The following is a 25495-nucleotide window of genomic DNA, read 5'->3' as shown; positions in this document are numbered from 1 at the left end:
CAGTCAATACTGTTAATGTACCTTGTTAATTTGATAGGATTTGTCAGGTAACTCCACTGGAAAATTATATAAAACTGTTCCAGATGAAAAGATGATAGTGACATGAATTAAAGTGATAGAACAATAGTGGAATATAAACCAGAAATGACACCCAAAGTGGCTGTTGATTTATTGCCATACTGAGTTTGGTTCTGGGCTCCCATGTATATTAGTGCTACAAATCTGGGTCCATTTAGCAGAGGGATGCTCATACATACATCACCAGCTCCTGCTCCAAGCCAAGGTCACTCCCCATTGCATCAATCTTTTCAACAGAGCCTACTTCACAAAGCAGGACTCCTGTAACCATCTCAGATGTAACAGACTGCTCATCCTCTTTCATCTTTCTTTTATCATGTAAAGTACACTTTTAACTTCCATTATTTTTATCTGCAAATTGTTAGCGCATAGTTCATCCATTACCTGCTGTATCTGTGCATCAGTTGCCTACACTCCACTTGGCTACAGAACCCTTTTCCAATGACACCCTTTCCTGAGGTTACTGTCACTGGTGCAGTTTGTAGAAGGGAACCCCAAGACTGCATCTTGGGGATGGAGATATGGGAGGTGAATGCAAAAGGCTCAAGATGGGCAGACAGGTGGAACATCATTTAAACAATTGGTGTGCTCCACAAAAGCAGCATACACATGAGACTTTTTCCTGAATCGAATTACATTTTCCCACTGACTTGGTTCCAGTGATACTCTGTCTTCATTCTAGATTGATCTGTAATTGGCAGGGGCTCCCAACACTTCAGTTTGAAGTTTCCGTGCCCTGCAGGCTTTCAGTCAGGTAGTTAATGATCTGTAAAACTCTTGCCTGCCTCGAGGAGTCACTATTTAAAGGAACCTGTAGGAGAATCTTTCCTGATGGGAAAAACCCTTTGTGCATTAAATAACCTCACAATGGGGAATTGTGACTCTCTATGCTTCTTAAAGCTAAGTGAAGCCCCACAGACTTGGTTGTTCCTACTGGACAAGTGCAAGCAGGCTGGGAGAGCCTGTAGCAGTCTATGGAGGGCCCTACCTAGCTGAGCACATCTAAGTCTGGAGGCAAATGGAGACCTCTGGGAGCCCAAGCATTTTTTAATTTTTTAAATTTCTTTTTTGGTTGGAAGGTTGGAAGCTTGCTTCAGGGAAGCTGGTTAGAAGGTTTACTCCAGGCTGTGGATAAAGATGCTGGAGCTAGGATGCAGTGTGTGGGGGCTATGGGACCTAGGCTGGTGGGACTCTGATCAGGGAGTCAAGCAGAGCATCTGGACCCACTTGCCACTGCAGCCTTTGAAGTGTGCAAGGAGGAGGCAGGGCCAGAGCAGTAGAGCTTCCTTGAGACTGCAGAGCCCAAAGAAGACTGCTGTCGCCATGTTCTCTGTGGCTTACCATCCTTAAGGCTACAGCCCAGGCCTCTGGCAAGGTTTGACCCTGGCAAGCTCACTGCCTTTTAGCAGCTCCAGCTCCAGGAATCATGTGGAACAGTGTCCCTAGGCCCAGCAGGCATGCCATTGTCACACACATCATTCATGACATATCCACAGTAGATTAACACACTGAGCACTAAAGTGTCCACTAGATGCTTTCAAGGTTCGAGAGTCTCTGTGTACTCCAGCAGCCCATGAAGTGGCCCCTCTGCTTATTCTATTTTATAGATAAGGAAACAGAAGCATAGAAAGGCTAAGAACCTGTCAAGATCACACAACTCACAAGTGGCCTGGGATCTGAAGCCAGAATATTTGTGTCAGAGACCATCCTCTCAGACACTACATTGGTCAGTAGAAACTGTGCTGGCGTCTATATCACATATTTACTGAGGGACCAGGGTCTTTGATGACGTCAGAGAGCTTGGAAGTAGGAAAGCCATTCTTCAAATCCAGAACTGTCTGGTTCCCAAATGGCTCTCATGGGCTGCTCAGATTTGAGTCAAGAAGACACAGAGAAAAACTCTGCCCAAGCAGCCTTGCAGCACTCCCTTCTCTACTCTCACCAGGTTATACGAAAATGTTCAGATGTCAAACAAATGTTTCTACCGACCAGTGTAGTGCCCATATTTGGTAAGCCAGCACAACATCCAATCACTGTTCTTTCTTCTGACTTTTGTGCTCAAGTGAACTCTGTGTCCTCCCTCCCTCCCTCCCTCCCTCCCTCCCTCCCTCCCTCCCTCCCTCCCTCCCTCCCTCCCTCCCTCCCTCCCTCCCTTCCCAGCCCCCTATCTTTCTCTCTTTCTGGTTTTTCAAGACAGGGTTTCTCTGTGTGTCCTGGCTGTCCTGGAACTCACTCTGTAGACCAGGCTGGCCTTGAACTCACAGATATCAGTCTGCTTCTGCCTCCTGAGTGCTGGGATTAAAGGCATGTGCCACCACTACCCAGTTGGTACATCCTTTTCATATGTAAAGTTTTTGTGTGACATCTCTGGGACATGCAGAGGGACTCATTAAGATGTCATTTTTAACATATAATTTCAATCAACTCAAATTGTAAACATATGAAGAAAGAAGGGAGGAGGACCTTCATTAAATACACATTTCTTCAAACTGAATAGTTACATTAAGGAGTAACACACCCATGATGAAATACAGCATAACCAAAGACAATCAGGCCAGAAGAGAAGTGTGACTTAAAAAATTCTTATGTCCCACTACCAAATGAAATAGGAAAGAAAAAAATATTTATATAGGGTTAGCAAAGGTGCTCAGTGGTAGAGTACTTGCCTGACATGCACAAGGGCCTGGACTCCCTCCCCAGAACGGAGCGTGTGTGTGTGTGTGTGTGTGTGTGTGTGTGTGTGTGTGTATGTGTGTGTGTTTCTAGAAAAGATCTCAAAGGTTCCATTCTAATCACCGAGTTAATTCTGGTCAGTAGGAGATTCTGTCCTTTACCAGTGCTGAAGTATGTACCCAACAATATGTATTTTTTTAATTTTTAATTTTAAGCGTATGGGCATTTTGCCCGCATGTATGTCTATGAACTTGCAGACATGTGTGACTGGTGCCTGCAGAGGTCAGAAGAGGGCCCTGGATCCCCTGGAGCTGGAGTTACAGGCAGTTGTTATCAGATATGTGGATATTGGGAATCGAATGGGGGTACTCTGGAAGAGCTGCCAATGCTTTTAATTCTGAGTCATCTCTCCAGTCTCCAAAAGTATTTTCATCCATCCATCCATCCATCCATCCATCCACCCACCCACCCACCCACCTAACCTATTTCGTGGTATGGAAACTGAATTCAGGTCTCAGGCTTGCCACCTGGGAAAACACTTTTATTGCTGAGTTATGTCCTTGTATTTTAACAAAATAATCATTGTTTTAAAATCTTAAAGTTAACTTTTCCCCCTACCATTTCCATTTCACAATTTGCTTTTCGTCCCCAACTTTTAGTGTAGGGAAGGGTGACTATACTGATGTCTGTAGTGACGACTGTGAGGTGACCCTAAAGTGGAGAACAATTCCACCCACAAGCTCTCCTGTACCCAAGGGGCTGAGGTGCTGGGAAGGCTCCTCTGGACTCTGCCATATGCAGCCTCCTGCCATCGTCACAAAGGTGTCCAGAGTTTTCCCCGTCTCAGTCATGGCAGGTAAAGAGGGAGAGCATAGGGCTGGCCTGGAGTGGCCAGGGTCAGCCCTTCCCTCAGAAGTGTGGGAGGCCATTTGTCTTCTTTACCAGCTCTCTTCCCCTACTCACTTATCCGTCGCCATCCGTCATGACCTTTTCATGCTCCCACACTGACAGCTTCCAGATACAGTGAGTCAAACTTCACTGGAAGCAAACTATCACGCCAACTGTCAAAGGCAGAAAACATAGCCTGATTGCTGTCCTACATCAACGCCAGCATATAAATCCTTCCTTAACAAGACAGCTCAAAATAAACAAAGCACAACTCTAATGCAGCTACAACTCTCCAGGGAAACAATTTGTCCAAGGAGTTATCACGAGGGGACCCATGTCTGTTCTAACTAACCAAAATATTTCCATAAAAGGAAATTAGCACTGTATATCATCATCCAGAGGATGATTTAGCAGAGGACCCCCTTTGGGAAGCCCTTACCCCAGGTCCTTCTGTGTATATCGGCTCATCGAGCACCTCTATCTCTGAAGGCAGCAGGAGCCTGGCTACATTTAAAGGCAGCAGTGCTAAGTGGTTAGGGCCAGGAACTCTGAAAGTCCTAAGTTCAAGCTTTAGCACTGCTCCCTCAAGCTTTGACCCTGGGCAAACTGGGAAAGGATGTACAAGATGCTGACTCACATCCTTGGGGCTTGTGAGAACTGTATGAGTTACTTTCTATTGTCTGATAAAGACCATGACTAAAAGCAATTTAGGGAGGAAAGGGTTTATCTATCTGGCTTACTCTCTCAACCACAGTCATCACTGTAGGAAGCCAAATCAAGAACTCAAATGGGAGGAACCTGGAGGCAGAAACTGAAGTAGAGACCATAGAGGAATGCTGCTTAGTAGCCTGCTCCTCCTGGCTTGCTCAGTTTGCTTTCTTATACAACGTTGGACCACTTGCCTAGGGATGGCATCTCCCATAGTGGGCTGGGACATCTCACATCAATTATCAAGAAAATGCCCCTCCCCCCACACTTGCCTACAGACCAATCTTATAGAGGTATTTTCTCAACTGAGGTTCCTTCTTCCCAAATGACTCTATCTAACCAACACAAGTCACCACAGCTATAGGCTTCAGCTATGTTCAACAGTGTCAGGAGCCAGGCATGGGCTGGGACTAGGTGGTCAGGGAGCCAAGGAAGGATACGATCAAGTATGTGCCTGGCCCTAGGCCTGGGTACCTGGGACCTGCTTTGTGTTAGTTTTGGAAGCACAAAAATGTAGAATGCCTGTCCAGCCGGGCAGTCCAACCTGTCTGTCACTGTGGATCCTTCCAATAACCTCCATCACCATGCTTCGTGGCACAAACCTTCCTGTAACCTCAAAGATTTCCATTCGGAGTTGGAAGAAATTTCTCTGACTTGGAGGGTTACGACAATGAGGTATCCAGGTTATTGATTTAGACCAGGATTTTGGGGAGTATATTCCCACTGTTGTTATCTTGAATAAAGAAACTTCTTCTTCCATGATCCTGAGATTCCCCTTTTATAAATGGGGTAACGAAAGTGTCAACTCCTCGGATGTCAGGGGAATGGAGCAGTGCAGCAGTTCAAATGCTCATCTTGCATTGCTGCAGGAAACTCAAGTCACTATTACAGTTCTTAAAGATGAACCCAGACTCAGGGGGGAGAGCCAGTTTCCTTTAATTGTGTGACACCTGGCAAATCAACAACACTCCAGGGCAGGCTCCATGTCCTGGAGGAGTTGGCCAACACAAACTGGAATCAAGGGACTTTTATAAGAGAGCGAGAGAGCGAGAGCGAGAGCGAGAGAGAGAGAGAGCGAGAGAGAGAGAGAGAGAGAGAGAGAGAGAGAGAGAGAGAGAGAAAACGCTCATGGGAGAGCAAACATGAAGCTGGTGGGAAAGATCTGGAAGGATTTGAGGGAAGGAGTGAATATGATCAAAATACATTTTGTGCAATTTTTAAAAAATCAATAAAACCATTATGTGTGTACTATATGTACTATATAATATATAGTTAATTATATGTACTATATAATATATATAAAATAAAAAATTACTAGCAAAAACAGATGAACCCAAGAAAGGTAAAAAATTAGTAAACTGCAAAACTGGGATCAAGACTGTACCAGAAAGCAGTTTCCATTGTCTCTGAGGAAACACACTGTAACAGGCACACTTAAAATACCACCTCTAGGAAAAAGAGGCATCATTTTGGCAACACGGCAGCATTTGCCACTCCATACTCAGTGGATATTCTGAGTTGCAGGTTATTGGCTTATACAGGAGTGGGGTTTATGCATCAATTTCTTATGACTTTGTATCTGAGACTACAAAGCCCACTGTTGTCAAATCCTGGAGCAGTTTTTGATCCAGTTCCACAATCCTCTTGTCTTTAGGTTACACAGAGCCAGGGAGCCCAGAAAAGCCCTCTGGGAGTGCCAATGAACAACTCTTGACCAGAGTGGATTTTGCTGAATATATGTGGCAATCGATAGCATCACAGAACAGTCAGAGAAGTCTTTGAGACTTGTCTGAATTTACACACAGGATCAGACACACAGGCTGTTTGGGCTTAATGAGACCTCAGAGATCACCCTATCTGGGGTTTTTATTCTCCACAGGAAGACGCCAAGGCTCGGGGCTAGGGACATGACTTGTCTGATGTCATCCATTAATGACAGAGCTGCAACCATAATTCATTTCTCCATACTACCAGGCCAGGGCTTAACAGACAAGCACTCCTGCCACACACGGGTGGACTACATCACAGTATAAAAAGCACCCTTACACAATATGCTAGGCACTCAAAACAGGAGCAAATCATGTGGAGGCACAAGTTAGTGTAGCCTGAAGAGCACTGCTTCCTTGGAACTAGGAGGGTACTGGCTGCAGGCTCACTGGCTCTATTTAAGGAGCTCATCATCTCAAAAGCATTGGGGCACCTCAGTCAAAAGCTGAGAGCTCCAGTGTGTGGTCTGTAACACACCTGGTGACAGGTAAGTGCCCAGCTAGATTGTTGACCTGAGCATCGAAACTAATGGGTGGTCCCAGCCAGCACAAGAGCATTTACCACAGGGCTGGGCACCAGAGAGGACCCTTTCCAGGGGACCTGAGGCTGTGCATGCTCAGCAGTGCTCTCTGTGAGTGGAAGGCACTCCAGCACTGGACACTCTATGGTAAATGGACACCTCAGGAGAGCCCATGAAGTCGGCTGGGAAGGACCGACCTTTCCCAGGAGGGGTGGGGAAAGCTGGTCCTCCTATGGATAGGCTCCCTATCCTACTGTAGTTTGAACACCAAGGATAGGGAGTGAATCAAGGGCAGTCTGGGGGTAGGGTAGGGAGAGGAACTCTCTGGAATTCTACTCCAGCTCCTTCTACTGTGATGGTTCTGCACAATCTCCATTTTTCCAATGTTCAATTCCTTCTCAGTCACCCAAGGAACCTGACACTGTTGTGAGCAACTCCAGATTGCTGGATAGGAATTCTCCAAAGGGAGGCTCCGGGAGAGGACTTGGAGAAGATAAGCAGTTGACAAATGCTGACACCTGCTGTCACCAGAACCTTCCCTCAACCAGGCACTGTGTTAATAAGCTCTAGTGTAGAGGGTTTCCAGAGGCCACCATCATAGTTCTGACCTGTTTTCATCAGTTTTAAATTCAACACTGGATTTTGTCTGTCACATTCAAGAGGCCAATCACTGAGCAGCAGAACTGCCACTGTTGAATTAAGTGACCCCATGGATGTTGAGTCAGATATGGTAGATGTTCCCCAGTGGTCACTGTAGTGACCTGGAATAGTGAATGACACCTCTTTAGAATCAGCAAAGGGCCAGGAACAGGGAGGCTCAGTTACTTCTTGAGCACAAATTCTTTACTCCAAAAGTACCTGACTAAAAACCACAGAAAAGAATGTCTTGTTCACACAACCACCCAGAACTACTAACACCACATGGTCCGAGGAGAAATAAAGACCTAGCTGTAGTCACCTGTTCTCACTGGCTGCTCTTGTGTTGCTAACATGCATCTTAAATGTGCCTATTACATGGATAAAAACATTGAAATAAAGCTTTCTTTGAGTTCTTGCTTGTGGTTTCTTTCTTTTTTAAATGTAATTTCTTTATTGATAAACAGTGGTTAGATGCCACGAGGTAGGTGGCAATGCCTTAACCGTATGCATGTTGTTAGGCCCAAGGGTCTTTTCCATCTTTGTCAAGGGGAGTGTTAGCCTTCTCTTCTTTCATACAACACTTGCTTGTGGCTTCTAACTAGAAAATGAAATAACAGCTGGGTGGATTAACCGATCTTTTTTATGATGTGAGAAGGGTCTACAATGACAGATGACAAAGGAGGCAAGTTAGCGCAAGTAGCTCAGCTACCACATGACCTGGTCCGAGACTGTTGAGAAAATCAGAATTGAATTCTGTGAGGTTGTACTTTCTAAATATGGCAATTATGATACTTTGAGCACAGCCTGGGCTACACAGCAAGCATTATTCCCCCCCCCCCAATACCCTGGGGGTTTAATCTGAGCCAAGGATGGAGTTACAGAGTTACATGGAGTTAACACGGTCAGGGTTATAATTCTGTATTGTATAGTGAGCAGCATTTTATGGCAGTATCTTGGCCTACTGCCTTGTTTCTCACCTTAATTTCTGTGCAGTCTTTCTCCTTGTGCCACAAAAAATAGAGATAGTGTACTATAAGCTTCCTAGATCACCGCTGGCACTCAGTCTCCTTTTGAAACAGGGTTTCTCTGTGTAGCCCTGGGTGTCCTGAAACTTACTCTGTAGACCAGGCTGGCTTTGAACTCACAGAGACTCATCTGCCTCAGCCTCCTAAGATTAAGGTATGCACCATCATGCCCGGCTAGCATCTGACCCTTTTTTAATTTCAGTGTCTACAAGTGTACTTACCCCTACCAGTCCTGGCACACAGAACCCCGCCCACAGGAGGTTAATGGAAGTAGTCTCAATTTGGCATAAGTGCAGGCAAGGTCCTGACTTAAGGGCACCTGAATTTTCGGGCTTGCCAGGATGGGAAGGAGATGAAACATTCTCAGAACGTTTTACAGAAACAGCCACAGTGAGGATCAGGTCCAGACAAGAAGAACTGCAGGAGCTGACACTCTCAGTCACCCCAGAGCCAGGAAGGATCAGAGGGAGGGTGTTCACAGAGTCTTTCTCTGTGCAGGTCAGGCAGAGAATGGCAGAGGCATCTCTAGTGCTACAGCTGGAGTTCGGTGTTCGGCACTGGGCTTCTGTCCCAATTCCCTAGAAACCCTGCTGTGTATTCTGGTGACTGAATGGGAGGGAAAGCAAGTTAGTAGCTATTAAATAGTAGCTACATGTTTCTCACATGCTACATTATCTCATCAAACCCTCCGAGCCTCAGTTTTCTCAGTCAGGAAGTGTGGTTACAATGCTGATGTACCTAGTAGATTAAATGGGGTAGCAAGAGTGGTCTGTAAGCTGTGAACGGTTACTGAACTTGAGTACCAGCACAGCGAGGGCTTGCATCCAGGGAAGGTCCCTACACTCAGTTTCCTCAGGTAAACTGTGGATATGTCCAACTATTAATGCACACAGAGTCTGGTTATCAAAGTGCCAGGTACATATTAAACACAAGCTAACTGAGAGCTGCCTCTAACTTACTGACAGTTCACTACAATTGGTCAACATTATCATAGTGTTAGGGCTACAACCGAGGGCTCATGAACAGGCAAGTGTTCCTCCTTGAGCTGCATTCCTAGTCTGTTTTTTTTTCTTTTGTATTTGTGTGTGTGTGTGTGTGTGTGTGTGTGTGTGCATGCATGCACGTGTACTTGTAAACACATGCATGTGTGTGCATATTCATGTGGAAGCTGAAGGTCAATGCAAGATGCTTTCCTCAATCACTTTCCACCTTTGTTTTTGAACCTGGAGCTCCCCAGTGCAGCTTGACTGGCACAGCAAGCCCCATGCATCCTTCTATTTCTGCCTCCCCAGCACTGTGATTATACACACACCACTGTGACCTGACTTTTACATGGGTGCTGTGTATTAAGCTTAGGTCCTCAATGTTTGTATGCAGGCACTATACAAATTGAGCTGTCTCCCATTCACTCTTGCCAATATCTTAAGTTAGAATTTTGTCATGGGTTTTATTAATAGACTCCACTAGTGCTTCAGTCATAGATTGGTAGAAAACTGAATTACATTTGAGTCTTACAGGGCTAAGTCTGGTGCCTTTCATCCCCTGACTTTCTTAGAAGCAAATGGCAGATGGTAACTAGAGCACGGCTCCTTCTGCACCATCAGAAGACAGGCAGCTGCAGCTGCAGGGCAGAGCCCCAGGTTTCCACCTTCTGCTGTGTGGGCCTTTGTACCATGGATTCCAAGTGGATGGTGGCTCTCTGTGGGTAAGCAGGGATGCTGGGCAAATGCTGCAGATAGGCACTCAGCACAGGGCCAGAGGAAATCTCTAATCTGACTGACACAGGATGGATGGGTGGGAAGACTCTCCATCAGTGCCAGGAGTGATCTGAAGCACCTGGCAGGTCAGGTGAACTAAAATAAATTATTTACTGATCTCAGAATGTAGCTGCTCATGTGAATACTTAAGAAGAGAGTGCTGTCTGATGCTCTGAATGTCGGGAAAGAATTCCTGGATTGTTGTATGCAAGTGTATTGTGAGAGTTGAGGGGTTGTCATGTACTCTGTAAGGTGGGAGACTCTAATGCTAGACACTTGGCCTACCTGGGAACAAACTTACTCATTACTCAAGGGCAGTTTATCTGACTGTCACAATATTCCTTAGGAGTAATCAGTGAAGCTTCTGCTTTTGATGCCAAAGTTTGAGCTTAGCATTTAAGAGAAACAAACATTTTGACAGTTGTTTAGACACGCCCCAGAGCTGAGTCTGTCCACCAGAGGGCACCATGTGCGCCACTGCAAGTATCCTGGAGCTGGGATCTCCCCAGCCTTACTTCAGAGAACTCCATTCTGGAGAGGGACACAGGCAACACCAGTTTTATCCCTTTTCAATCTTACAGGTCTCTAATGTGGCTACAAGATTCGGAGAGGCATCTCCAAATCTGAGCAACTCAGTTTGGAGCAACTAGGGGAAGTGGCAAAGACAACATAGATAAGGACAAGCATCAGAGCCAGGCTAAGCTACTGTTTAGAATTAGCTTCTGTGGGCCAGACACTCCCTCACAACCCTAGAAGGAAAGTTGTATACATGCTTTATGCATGGTAACAACTAAGGTGGAAGAGGGAAGGTGCCACCGCAGTACAGAGGGAGGATACAACTGGAACCCAGGGCTGACTACAGAACCCTGCTCCTCCACAACAGACTCTTGTGGCCTTTCTGTCTTGGGATGAATCACCAGGTCAGAATCAGGTGTATATGTTTGTCCTTTTGCCTTTGGAGAAGAATGGGAGGCAGGCCCGGGGTCTGTGGTCACACTGTGGACAGAGCAGGCGGGCCTCTGGAATATCCTGCTTGACCCCTGCCATGACGGCAGTTAGCAAGTATAGGATTTCCTAGAAAGAAGCCATCAGAAAAAGCAGACCCAGAGGCTGAGGAGGAAGCTCATTTGCTGTCTTCTGTACAAGCATAGATTTGACTCTTTGGAACCCACGTGAAAACTCTAAGTGTGGCAGCGCACAGCTGTGTTCCTAGTGTTAGGGAGGTGGAAACAAAAGAATTTCTGGACTGCTGGAGACCACAGCCAAGTTGGCAAGCTCCAGATTCAATGAGAGATCCTGTCTCAAAAAAATAGGGTATAGGAACAGCTGAGGATGGGTTTGCCAGGTGTGGCCATCACAGCCAGCACATCTAATTCAGTAATGGTACCCAGATGCGTATCCTGGGCACCTGGCAGTTCAAGTGCTATCCAGACCCAGTGGAGATGTCTGTCTGTCCTTCCGAAGGCATTGGTGGTGACCTCTTACAGTCCCCAGCTCTTCCTACAGTTCTCATGCTGCTCGACAGGTGTGTGGTTGCAGCATTCATCGCCGAGAACTTCATCATGATACAAATGTGGGAGACTGACCTCTCGAGTGTTCCACATGGGCTTGCTGCCTCAAATAATCTCAGGGCCTTCAGATGTCAGACTGTGTGGAGGTTTGAAGAGGATGCAGATCCCCTGGAATTGAATTTAAGATGGCTATGAGCCACAACATGGATGTGGTCCTCTAGAAAAGCATGAATGATCTTAACCACTGAGCCATCTCTCTAGCCTGAAAAAAATATATGTATAGTACAAACACAGCAATTCATAACATGTAATAGTCTTCTCAGATCTGAGCTGAGGTGCTTATGTTGTTGATATGAGATGGTGTGACACATGAATATTGCAGAGTACAGATGGTATTCATAACCAAGGTGGCAATTATATCAGAAGATCCAACATGGCAAACCCCTCAGATTTATTACATCATGGTTTTTGAATCAGATCTTCTGAAATCTCCACATTCAGTTATGCAAACCCATGTGGGCCAGGGCCCACGGTGTAAGGAAGCAGAGCTCTAGGAAAATATAGCTCCTCCAGAAACCACTCATGCCAACAAGGCTGTTGGGAGCATTTGAGTGGAGGCTGTCTTAGGGTTTTATTGCTGTGAAGAGACACAATGACCACAGCAATTATTATAAGGAAACATTTAATTAGAGCTGACTTACATTTCTGAGGTTTACTTCATTATCATCATAGTGGAAAGCATGGTGGCACACCAGCAGACATGGTGCTGGAGAGGTACCCGAGAGTTCTACATCTGGTTTTGCAGGCAGCAGAAGAGAGTGACACTGGGCCAAAGTTCGAGCATCTGAAACCTCAAAGCCAACCCCCAGTGACACACTTCCTCCAATAAGGCCACACTTTCTAACAGTATCACTTCCTATGGTGCCATTTGCATTCAAAGTACAGGCAGAAGGGGGTGGGGAGACACTGAACTGGGGACCTTGAGCAGGCTGGGAAAATGCTTTCATGCCAGCACTAGACACCTGCCTTCTTCCAGGGCAGCCTTTGCACTTTCTCTCTCTGAGAGACATCAGAAACGAACACTCCCGGTGCACACAGCACTCAGCAATTTTATGTTCTTAAGTTTGTTGTTGAGATACGGTCTTAACTATTTAGCTCTGGCTGAGCTCCTGGAACAGGGCAGAACCGAGGTTCAGAGAAACAGAGAACCTGGTTTAAGGTTACAGGGCAGTTAGTGAGGGAGCCACAGCCTTAAGCCAGTTGAGGCTTAGCTGCCTATCTCTTAACCATGAAGCTGAACATTCAGTATATGGCAAGCTCCTGTCACTGAAACTGGGAAGGGACCTGGGAAGATGACTCAGTTGGTAAAATGCATGTGATAACAGCCTTGAGTTTGGATTCCAAGAACTCAAGTAAAAGGCCAGTACTGGGGTGTCGGAGACAGGACCCTGGGACTTGCTGGTCAGCCAGTCTAGCCAAACTGGCGAGCTTAAAGTTAGTCAGAGACTCTGTCTCGAAAGATAAGGTAGAGAGCAACTGAAGGAAGACATCTGAGCTCTACAAGTGGGCAGATCTGCACACACACATACAGTTGTAATAGAATGCTGCAGGAGCTTTTTGACACTAGATTCAGATTAATGCCAATATCAGAGATTTTATTATAAGAAATATAAACTTAGCAATGTTAGAATTAGATTCAATCTTTATCCCTTGTGCAATAGGCAAACAGGCCCTACAGGAGAGAGATATGGCAGGGTAACAATTCAACTCCCTTGCTATGTGAGCTTGGTGCCCTCCCAGCTTCTCCTTTCCCCATGCATGGGATCTTTGTTAGTGGGCAGAAGATATGAGCTGGTCAGACCTGGGTTCCACAAGACACTACCACCAGCCTGTGTAAGTTGGTCATGAGGCTATCTCTGCCCTTCATCATCACCTCTGTCAAGTGGGAGAGCAAAAACCGCCACCTTCTAGGCAGTAAAGAGTAAAGGGAAGCAGTGAGCAGCGATGCAGACACAGTGGACACCGAGATAGTGCAGCCCTGATGATGTATTAATATCATGTTGACTGTTATGGTAAATTCTCTATTCCTGTTAGGATTAAGTAAAAGCAGAAATTTAGTGCTTAATAAGAACAAATCAAGCCCAGACATTTGTTGAAAGCAAGTATTGGATTTTCTAGTGAGACCCAAATGTAACCTCTGAGATCACTGAGAAGCTTCCTAAACATGGAAGCTATGAACTTGGGAATAAAGACAGGTCTCCTGTAGCATCCCAGGAGGACCAGGATCAGAGGAGTACGAAGCTTCCCACAGGTCCATCAGTTTGCGGATAGTCTCAAGTGAGTTCTCTTTCAAAAAGAAGAAAAGACAGAGCCCTCGGATGGGAAAAGGACACGCTTTAAATTTCATTGTTTAATATTTCCTCAGAAAACAAATTCTCTTACTCATCCAGGTCACATGAAAGTTGCATGCCATTTCTTTCCCTGCATCTCCACACACACTCACCTAACTGCACGTCAGTTGTAAACCGCAGTCTGTGGATCATGCTGACTTTGAATGACTTGTAATGGTGGCTGCTAAGCATATCCTGTACTGTAGCGATGTCAATTTGTGAATCCTCCTCAAAAACTCCATCTGCCCTTGAACCTAGGGAGGAAAAAACAGTTTAACACATAAAGATACATGAGGCTTGGCAAATGGTGTCTGCTTAAAATGCTTTGGGATAAATTAAAATAATACGGGCTATTTAATTTGGAGGAGAAAAGGCTGAGCGATGACTTAATAATGCCATTCCAGTAAACAGAGAAGGCTAACGTATTAATCATTCAACAGTTAATTCCACAAACACTGCCTATTCCAAGGCAGGCCCTTGGCTGGGCAGTGGGAGAAAAGAATGGCAGCATTCTGCTCATGCTCTCAGGCAGCGTGGTCTCTATAGCGCTGGTCAAAATCTGGGAGTGTGGTGATTATGGACATCACCATACTCTTTGAAGAACCCTGCCCCTTCAAAATCCCCAACCTGACTTAGCAGCCCTTGCCATGGTTGAGAGCTTCCCCTGCCTCTCGCGGGCCTGCGGACTGCTGGGCTGTCTCTATGATCTGGCTACAAGACCTTCTGGTTCATTTATCTAGAGGTCTGGTCACTCACACCATGTGACATGACATGGGTGACAGAGACTGGTGCTCTACAGCGTTCTCTGGATCCCAGGCCCCTTCAATAAAGTCCTTTCTACAGCCAGCAGTAAAAGCAGGCCAGCTTATTAAGTGACTGAACAGTTTTCCAATCTCTTACCAGTCTTCATAATGCCTGTCTCAGATCCTCCCAGCTGCTGCAGACTGCTCCTAGGTTCAAGGTTCCATCAGGCAAAGGCAAACCAATGCCAGTTCCCAGAGTCTGGGATGGACACTTCTGAAGCGCAGTTGCTGGGTCTTGTTCGTGGCCTATACTACTCCTTCAAGTACCTCAGAACAGCCAAAATCTTTCCCTTCCCCAGGCCAGCACAGACTTGACCACTTGCATGAAATCTGTTTTAGTGGCTCTGACACACATCTACAACAGCTGGTATATACTGGATCAGAGCTGAGCAGACCTGGTTCAATTCCCATGTCTACCTCTAATTTGCTGTATGATCTTAGGTGAGTGACTACCTCTGTGAATTTGTCTTTGACATTCATAGAACATCAAAATTCATGTAAAGAATCCAATATATAAAATGACTAACAGTATCCAGAGGGGCTCAGACTCAGCCTTGTCCTACAAGTGCTTGGTGGCTACTTTGTCCTAATGTGGGAATTTCACAAAGGCCAGGGAAGCTTCTTACTTATTTTTATGCTTTCTCTTGAGAACAGCACAGGCAAATGGTGTGCTCACACCAAACTAAATAAATAATGGGCAGTGTGTTATCCATGTCAGTCATGATGTCAAGTACTTCATTCAGGTTAAACCTCATGACAACATGGAGGGTTCTGGAATTTTCTACCTTAAACCGATGGGAAGTTAAGTCATATCCCAAGGCCACACTAGATAAAGGCAAACCACAGGCAAATGTCCAGAATTCCTTCAGACAGAGTTTGTAGGAGCAAAAGTACTAACTAGCTTTGGGTATCTTCACAGCCTGACAACTCCATGTTTTTCTTTGCCTACAGGCTGACTTTTTAAATAAGTTTGTTCTTCTTTTACACTGAACTCAGTTATTAGCAACTATATGTTTTGTTTCCAAACACTATGGTCTTTCACATGAACAATACAGCCCTGTGTTAGGCTGTTCCCATGGGAGGGATGCGACACACCTTGGACACAGTCCTATCTTAGAGCATACTGCACAAGTCATCATCCTCCATGCTCAGAGCTCCCCGCTCCCTGTCATTTCCACTCTCCTTCCTATTGCTTCTCAAAAGCCTGGTCAAATGAGGCTCCAAGAAGGGAGATTTTCCTGACTCCAAGCCCCCAAATCTAGTATGGGTCCTGACACTTCATCTCTATCTTCTACAGGCCCACTGACCACCAAGTCATTACCTAGCTCTGCCTCCAGACCATAAGCCACAGGAGGGCAGTCACCCCTGCAGCCAGTCCTTCTCACTGCTGTGCCAACAAGGCTGGAGCCTAGTGCAAGTGCAGTGTGAGGCAGTGACTTAACCAGTATCCCACTGCAGGACAAGCTGAGTGACACGCCCTCAGCAAGAGCCATCTGTGGACTGGTTCCGTTCTTTGAAGCACCAGTGATTTGGGACAGATCATGGCCCTCAATGTCTCCTCGGAAATGTGACATCAGAATGGGAGGAAAGTTTAGCATAGTCTTTCACTTTGTCAAAACTACATCTTAATAGAAACATAACTGCCAAAGCATTCATTTCTATCTTAGAATTTTTATGCATGAAAATTATAAAGAAAACATTCTTTATACTATATATTCTTTATACTATATATATATGTATATGTATATATATACACACTAAAGTCCAACTCAGCTTTTTTTTTTTTTTCTGAGAACACATTAGATAGAGCTTAGCCCTGAGTTCTACAACTTTTGGAACTATAACTAATTGCTATTTTCTAAACATTGCAGGTATTTGATTTGGAAAGAGTAATAGCTCATTATGTTAAAATGCCAATTACTAAAATAAACCAACAACAACAAAACCCCATACTTAAGATTTTTACATTTTATGATGTTGGATTAAAACCAATTTAAAAATTACTACACGTGACATATAATTTTTTTACTGAGCAATTTCAATGTCAGCTGCTAATAAAGCATCTTAGCTGTAAATGATAATTCAGATGCTTTTAGATAAAGTGGTGCATAAATACGGCTGAAAATTGATTTAGTTTCTTGCAGAAGCTGCTGAAGAAGGACACATTCTGTTTAATACACCAGCTAATGTGTCCTAAAAGCTCAAACAAGTGCCAGTTTTCATGACTAACTTTACTGTAGGAGATTAATGAAAACTTTATATTTTGCTGAAATGTTAATAATGGGCAGATGAGACGATAGGATTTTAGTCAGGGTCTTAAGCTATGGAATAACCAGCAAGGCTTATCAATTTCCTTCTATTAATTTTAGGCTTTCATAGCTGGAGCTGGTTCAACACTAATGCTTCACACACTGACCTTCTACTCTCTGTTAGGGTAAATTCACATCCCATTGAGGACTTAGGTTTCCTGATGCTTGAGTGAGTTCTAAGTCATGGCCCTGACAGGGGCATGCTGGCTTTTAAAATCAGGAAGGCACAGCATCAAGGGAACAGGGAAGGTGCTGTCCTGCATTCCCTCGTGTTCTGGCTGCTGAAACAGCAGCTCCGAGCCCCACAAATGGTTTTCAGGTAGGCCCAGGAGTGCCACTGAGTGTTGGGTTTATCTGTGTGTACATGTGTCTGTCTCACCCATCCAGCAGTGCAGAGTATGAGAAGTATCGGGAGGAACTTATGACCCAGCTATAGAACACAAATGAACAGAACCAGCAGACAAGCCCAGTGTATTAACAGCATCTGCAGTAGGTACTTTATCTCAAGTGAGCTACCTGAAGCAAAACACTGACCAGAAAAATGCAGTGGATTAGTGTGTAAACCTTGCGTGTCTGTACCTTGGAGAAGGTGGAACCCAAGCACACATGCAGGATACTTGGCATTATGTCATTTGCATATGGAAATCATTATTGTACTATCAACTTCACAGTAAAACCCTACTTCTGTTCAAGATGACATTTTATCTTCTCAAAGTGAAAAGTAGAGAGAACCAGAATGTCTTAAAAACAAACACACAAAACCCTCCCCAAATCATTAATTTAATTGAAATATAACTCTTTAGTATTTTGTTAAATTAGCAATTAAAAAGGTCACAAGCAATTAAATAAGACAAAAGCCACACAGTGTTCATCTACATTAAAGCTGAACCAGATCTCCTCATGAGTGACAAGATAAATTATAATGGTGGCTTCAAAGACTTCACAGTATACTCTGTCAAAGTCAGGAGTGTTAATGTCTCTATGTGCTGTGCATTACCATAATGTATTGTGTCAAAACGCTCACGCTGCAGTAACTCAAGGCTGAATGTGACAGCTCACACTCTGGCGTGGGTCTCAGTAGTGCCTTGAGCACCAGAGCACAGAGGGACTGACAGTAAGGCTCTGTAAGAGTGCACCTAGGAAGGGTCTGGGTACAACACAGAATCTTAGAGGGAGCAGACTAATTCCCTGGAAGAAAATCAGGAGGACCACAGAATGGAGTCTGGTCCCTGACTCAGGGGAAGAAAGGCCAAACAGGCTGGGGTGAGAAACACAAGGGGAGCAGAGGAGGCAATAACGGGACCAAGTCTAAGACGACCCTAGTTCCTACAGTAAAGAAGAAAGAGTGGGTGCTGTGAAGACAGACCATGGATATAAAGCCATTACACCCTACATTAACACCCTAGCTTTTGGCCACTCACTATGGATTTACAACACGTGGGATAGGATCACCAGACACTGGAGTCTGTGTGTTTCTTTGCCATTTTCATTCTTCCCCTCCTCTCAGGCTGTGCTAAAAGCTGTTCCTACATCTATCTGCATGCCCACCCCCTTGGCCCCAGGACAAGAAAATGCATCTAGAACAGTGAATTCAAACTCAGAGATCCTCAAAGTGCAGGTCTGGGCCAGTGGTGGGCACATCTACCTCCAAGCTCCTCTCAGGCCCCAAGGTCCTATACTGTTTTCATAGTAACAGTAAAACATCTTTTGCCTTTTACCCTTATTCCCTTACAACTGCACGTAGTAATAAGGAGTTCTGATTTTACGTTGCAATTAACCTTTAGGAAACTATCACTTGAATTTGGATATAAATGAAAATTAATACCAACGATTATGTGAAAAGGGTATGGAAATTCTCTCCTCTGTTTCAATAATGTATCTGTGTCAAGACAATTTTTCTTCCTATACTACAACCCAAACATGTATTGTAACGAACTGAGTACAGAAGCAGATATGAACACCTAGAATATTCTATTAGCCAGACAAAAATGTGCAAAAACATAAAACAGGACTGAGCTCCAGCTCAGGTGGCTGAGCGTGTGCAAGGCCCTGGGCACACAAAACCCAGGACACCCCAGCACTGCACACACCAGGCATGGAAGTACACACATGTAATCCTAGTACACGGAGGTCAAGCTCAATACAAAAAGTTCAGGTCAGTCTGGGCTACAACACATCCTACCTCAGAGCTGGGGACTGTGGGTGGGGAGAAGAGAAAGTATATCAGTGCTACTCTTCTCATTAAAAATTCAAAGAAAATCTGGTTATTTTCTCACAAAAATGTTTATGCTAACTGATCTACTCTTTCTAATGACTTAATAAACACAAATTTCTGTTTCTGTTTCTAGAAATAGACAATACATTTTTTGTAGTTGTCAATATATTTTTATTAACCAGGTCGTCCACACACTTATAATGCCAGTATTTAGGGGCCTAGAACAGGAGGATTGAGAGTTACAGGCCAGCCTAAGTCACATTGTTCTCCCTGAAATTATACAGGAAACAAAAGTTCTCACATCAAGATAATACACAATGACAAACAGTCTCCCTCCTTTTTGGTGCTGGGGATTGAATCCGAGGTCCTGAATGAACTAAACATCTGATTTAATTCCAAGTTTCACCCCCCAGTCCCACCTCACTAACTTTTAATTGTATAAAGGGGTTCCAATAGAAAAAGTTTGAGAGCTGCTGACTTTGTGGATGAATATGCCCTTCCTGTCCTTGGTGCCCATTTGGACACCATGATGGGACACAGAGGTGGAGTCAGGCCTGTGTGAACGTGCTGCACCCTGACAGCAAGCTCAGCTGAAAACGTCTACACACATATTCCAAGAGGAACAGTTTGCTCTCAGTGCTGAGAACCAAGGCTAACTACAATTCCCACTTCAAAGAGTGTTTCATACACATGATTTTATAGGCACCAAGGGAAACATTTAGAGGCACATGGCTTTCTTTCAAACAAGTAGGCACTAGTCATTAAGTCAAAGCTCAGATGAACTCATTGTATGCTATTGGCATTTTTCCTGTATCCACAGAGCAAGCTACACAGGACTTTCAAGTTCACCCTCTGGCTCAGTGGGTCTCAGACCAAGACTAACAGGCCTAGTCTAGTGCAAGCTAAAGCAACTTCCATTTCCTGTAAAAACCGCTAGAACCCAGCCAGAAGGCAAACGTCCCCTGTTACATCCTCACCTCTCAGTTCTCATGACACAACCCTGACGTCCTGCTCTTCCAACCCACAAACGCACACCACAGAGCAGATGCTATGAGGCCAGTGGAGGGGTGATGAGAAAGGAGCAGGATTTCTGGGAAAAAGATGAGAAAACAAGGAAGTACACAGAGTAAGGGAGTCTTTAGAAAAGAGCAAGTGCTTGCCTCTGGCTAGAGAAGAGAGGGAGAAGGGGAGGAGGTGAGAGGAAAAAGGTGAAAGGGGAGAAGGACAGGGGCAGGAGAGGAGAGAGTCTAAAGGCAGGGAGTTCTGGCACACAGAAAAACACTGCTGCACAGAGAACCGACTGGAGAAGGGAAAACAAACTAGGCCCCCACCATGCTATCTCAAAGTCTTGCAATCCTGTTCACTCCCCACCCACCCTGCTTTAGACAAGTTGGTCTCTGCTCAGATTGCACCATCTGGCCAAGGCATCCTTTCTTTTTCAAAATGTTTAAGCTTTGAAGAGTAGTTTAACAGAACCGTCCTTGGTTTCTCTCTTGTAAGCTGCAGTTCTCTGGGAAAGCTCTCGTTGAGACTATTCCACATATGTATCTGTGTTCTCCTCGTGGAGAGGCACACCCTGCCAGCACGGAAATTCCACTCTATATGGAATACTGTTTGTCACTCAATAAATGTCCAACCAAAGCTGCCAGCAGAACTGTGCAACCGTAAGTCTTGATCCAAGAAGTTTTGTGGTCAGCAGAAGCTGAGTTGACCTGGGTCTACAGAACTCATCATGCTCACCACACCATCCAGACCCTTCAAAAGAGAGGGTCCACTGAGAACAGGGATTCAGCCTGCCATTTACTGGTTGTGTACTGTATGTTCAGCATTATGGACATGTGATCACCTTCCATTTCCCAAAGTCTTTTTAGGTCAGGTGATAACATCCCCAAACAAGTGAGAAAAAAAAGTGAGGCATGAAAGCTGGAGCCAGGAATGGAATGCTCAGAATAACCACTGCATAAGCTGTTTTGGGTAAAGGCATTCCTTCAGTGGGCTGGAGCTATACAATGCCACAGGTCATAACTGTATCGAGTGCCCCATTGGAACAAAGAAATCAGGGACTTCCCAGTCAGACCCAACACTGGATGCCTGAGTAAGTCATGGAGAAAAACCTCATCCTTAGTGCTCTGCATTCATCACTCCCCCCCCCCCCCAGAAGCCGTTTAAGTCCCCAAAGTCCCATAAGCCCAAAGCTTCCCCTCTATTAAACACTTCCCTTCAGCTGCTAGTCATTTTTGCTGGCCTCTAAAAACGATCAATAGGTGATATACTGTAACACACACAGGCCCCTCTGCAGTATTCTCTTTAAAGCCACCAAAATCACACAGTAGGATATTGTTGGCTATGCTACAACCTGAGCAGGAATCCTTGCTGTCACAGTGCTTAATTGATTCAACTCTTAGAGCCAGAGTCAGTCTGCTGGAGGACTTCCCACGTAGAGATGTCAGCTCTCCCTCAATAAATCAAGGTAATCTTGCTTTATGAGGGGATCAGAAAGAAGCAGTTTTAGGTTTGTAGAATTTCTGAGAGAACAGATCACAGAAGGAGCCTGCCCAGCTCTCAGCTCACCCTGCACCCACGCCCAGTCCAGGGTCGTCCTCTCAGTGCCACACACTTCTGTCTTGGGGCTTCAGATGGGAGGTATCTAGCTTAGAACATTCTCTTACCTATTGCTTTAACTCATCTTCCCCTTTTTTCAAAGAAGCGGATTCTTCTCAAAACGGTCACTCAAAAGCCACCTTTGCTAAATAAAAGCACCCACTCTTCACCTGGGCTCACCCGGTTGCAAAAGCACATGCCAGCCTGGCATCTCTGCCTTTGCTTTGTATAGATTTTTGATGGAAGGAACAGAAGCGAATTACTTTAGACACTCTGAGTTACAAGAAGAGCAAAACCTCACAGGACAAACGTCCCTTCTCATTCACATGAGAATGAGGCTTCTTTATCAGAACACCTTGCTGGAGAGAACCAAGCTGAGATATGAAGGACCAGTGACGGGCAGGCCACACCTTGACCAAGACAGCGTTCCTTTTGCCTGGCCACTTAAACCCAAGCCTTCTCTTAGCACCTAAAAGGCAGACTTGGGGCTGCTGAGCCCCTTTGGGTCAGTGTCTTTTCTCTGCTTTTCACTGACCCTCACCTCTCCAGTATATTGGGACTAGTGTTTTGCTGGCTCCTCGTCAACCCTGTAGTTGTCGTTGATCCAATGTCAGCGTATAAAGAACAAGTGAACAAACACACATTCAAAGTGAACACAACCATCCTTGAGAGCTGGAGTGTGACCATGTGCAGGGTGGGACACAGGTCTCATGATGGGTTTACTTGCAAGTTAGGCTGGCAAAATCCCTATCACTCCTTCCTCCAATGTGTCTTTGCTTCTGCTCAGAACTCAGGGAAAGTAATGTGCTTTCCCCCCTCCCCCAGGGATCCTAACACTGGACAGTTTATATGGCAGAATACCTAAGGACTAGAAAATCTGACTAACACTGAGGTCCAAAATCAAGAGACAGAGTACAATGCTGGAAGAAACCCACCTCCCATCTAATCACTGCAGGAATGTCACCTGATGCATTACTAAAACCATGACTGGGGGGAGTAGGGCACATTCTGAGGCCAGGATCCAACTGGAAGAGTGCAAGGCTCTGTGCCCTCACTTACAGCCCAGACAGGGTCTGCAGCTTGTCAAACATGTTTCTTTACTGCTCTAATGTACCAGTGTATCGCTTAATGAAAGTTCTTAATTGTAATTCAATTAATTACATACACAGAGTCCCCAATTACATTTTCCAATAAGACATTGGCTGTGGTACAGGTCTAAATGCACTTAACCAATTTTAATATATTAAGACCAATTTCCCTTGAATACTAATTACTACCTAATGATAAAATGAAGGGGGGGCACTTTTCAGAAAGGAGGGGCAAGAAAAAGTCAATTCATGTGGAAGTTTTCAGCCCACATAGCACAATGGGTGCTTTCATTACTAAAAAAGTCCCTGTGGACAGGACACAGGTTTATTTCCTATTCAGGTCAGCACAGTTGTTAGCCCCAGGGGTCCACTCTTCCTTTGCCCAAAGGGACTGTGGGAAGTGTCAGAGGCTACTGGGAGGACTACCATGGACAAGGTCACAGAAGCTCAGAGCAGCTTGTGACTGGGAGAGCTCGGAGGCTCAGGCATTTTGTTAATGGCCCCTTAGATGGTGCACTGTGGTTTATTATGAGCTTTAACATATAGTGTCATTTACTTGCTTCCATGGTTGACACCTCACAACACCCCCAAAGGGCGGGATCACCATCACATTCATCACATGAAAAATGAAGCTCACAGAGGACTTGCCCAAGCGACAAAGTGATGCCAACACCTCACCTTTCCTCCCATGCACATGGCCAACCAGCCCATTAACAAACAGCAAGAGGTGGACACAGGAACTATGTGGTAACAATTCCACTGCATTTAAATTCTGTTAGTGTGCAAGAAGCTGATATGCAACATCAAGTAGAAAATCCTTACAAAGAGCACCTATCTCTAAGCCAGACAATCAACTGCCTTTCGGCAATAATTCAGCCTGAAATATGGACCATGGGAGTCACAAGTCACTGCTCCTTGTAAACAGAGTTTATTTGCATGATCACATTTTCCTTTGTATTTGACGAGTAGTGCTGTGGTCTAATAAAAGAGCTTTAAAGCCTTCATTCAATGAACATGATAGAAACTGGTGAGATCAGTAATTTGTAACAGAAGAAAGCCAAGCCTCCATGAGCAGAGAGGAACCACCAGGGAGTCTCCAGGCCTGGATGACAACAAACCAAAGGAGGAACGGGCCTGCTGTGAAGAAACATCACAAAAACACACCGAACAGCACTCTTCCCTTCCAATTGGGAATCTTTCTCTTTTTGGGAGGGAAAGTCAAGTCTAAGCATGGAGACTGTGAAGACATGGCTTCCTCAGCAGCAGAGTGAGGGCATCAGGGAGGGGTGCAGGAGGTACACACACCTTCAGGGGGAAGGAGTCAGGTCTAGGCAGACAAGGAGAGACAGGGTATTAAGATCTGGTCACTGTCCAGGGTGATAGGGGCTGCAGTTTAGCTTGCGGCAGACAATTCAAGAGGAGGAAGGAGAGGGACTCCAAACCCAGGATGCAGTAGTCAGGGGTCCCAAGCAGGCTTTGAAAGAGTTATTTTCCTGTTTGCTTGTTTGTTTGTTTTGTTTTTGTAGTGTGACCTTAAATAAAGGAAGCTAAGTTCAGGAAGGAACTGAAATGACAGAAGGTTGTAAGCATGATGTGGGAGGGCCTTCTGTTTTGTGTTGATTTCATTGGTTAATAAAGAAACTGCCTTGGCCATTTGATAGGCCAGCCCTTAGGTGGGTGGAGTAGACAGAACAGAATGCTGGGAGGAAGAGGGAAGTGAGGCAATCGCCGTGCCTCTCCTCTCTGAGTCAGACACCATGGATCCAGCCACCAGGTCAGACATGCTGAATCTTTCCCGGTAAGCTACCACCTTGTGGTGCTACACACATTAATAGAAATGGGTTAATCAAGATGTGAGAGTTAGCCAATAAGAGGCTGAAACTAATGGGCCAGGCAGTGTTTAAATGAATACAATTTGTGTGTTGTTATTTTGGGTGTAAAGCTAGCTGTGTGGGATCCGGGTGGGATGAAAAGCAGGCCTGCTCGTCTCATCACTACATAAGCATTCTATGCATCTCCTTTGAAAGACATTGAACTTGAGCCCCTGACGCCTCTCTCCATAGCACCTTTATTAAGGAAGCAAAAGAACTAGGTTCAGTTTTGCAGTAGATTTAATGAAAGAAGACAATTTTCTTTTCCAGGCTCCTCATTAGTATTCATAAAACAATAGCAAAACACTTCCCTTTCGAGAGCCTCAGTTTCCTCCTCTATAAAAGAAACATGACCACACTTTCCTAAGAGGTGGTTATAATTGTGTTCCTATCTCACTCCATCTTCACAAGATGCCCCAAGCAGATTCCACCCCCCACAGGAAACTGGGTCTTGGAGAGGTGTCACACATGATGTGCCCAATACCAGGGCTGCAAGTATTTCACCTAAGGTCTACCTGGTTCTAATGACAATCCTTTAAGCACCATGCTGAACTATTATGATAGTAGCCTAGTGAGAGATAAAAAGAGACAGTACCTGGCAGTTTCCAGGCAGTCCTAAAGCCAGGCTAATCTTGGGTACATTTTGGCCCCA

The 25495-nt window shown here is 45.1% G+C and overlaps 1 protein-coding gene and 1 non-coding gene across 14 annotated transcripts in view; both read right to left on the bottom strand.

Annotated features, from left to right (window-relative positions):
* The window catches only part of Mapkap1 (MAPK associated protein 1), a 222702-nt gene that overhangs the window by 27950 nt on the left and 169257 nt on the right, over window positions 1-25495 (bottom strand). For all 13 annotated transcript variants that reach the window (XM_038336928.1, XM_038336923.1, XM_038336922.1 and 10 more), the window contains one exon: window positions 14070-14210. In XM_038336928.1, the coding sequence (XP_038192856.1) occupies window positions 14070-14210 (141 nt within the window). The remainder of the gene's footprint in view (window positions 1-14069; window positions 14211-25495) is intronic.
* LOC119820145 lies at window positions 7729-7854 on the bottom strand. Its single transcript, XR_005286412.1, has one exon. It is a non-coding gene; the product is annotated as a U6atac minor spliceosomal RNA (small nuclear RNA).

The sequence above is a fragment of the Arvicola amphibius genome, chromosome 7 (genome assembly GCF_903992535.2).
Source record: "Arvicola amphibius chromosome 7, mArvAmp1.2, whole genome shotgun sequence".
NCBI lineage: Eukaryota > Metazoa > Chordata > Mammalia > Rodentia > Cricetidae > Arvicola > Arvicola amphibius.
This window is presented reverse-complemented; position numbering and strand designations above follow the sequence as displayed.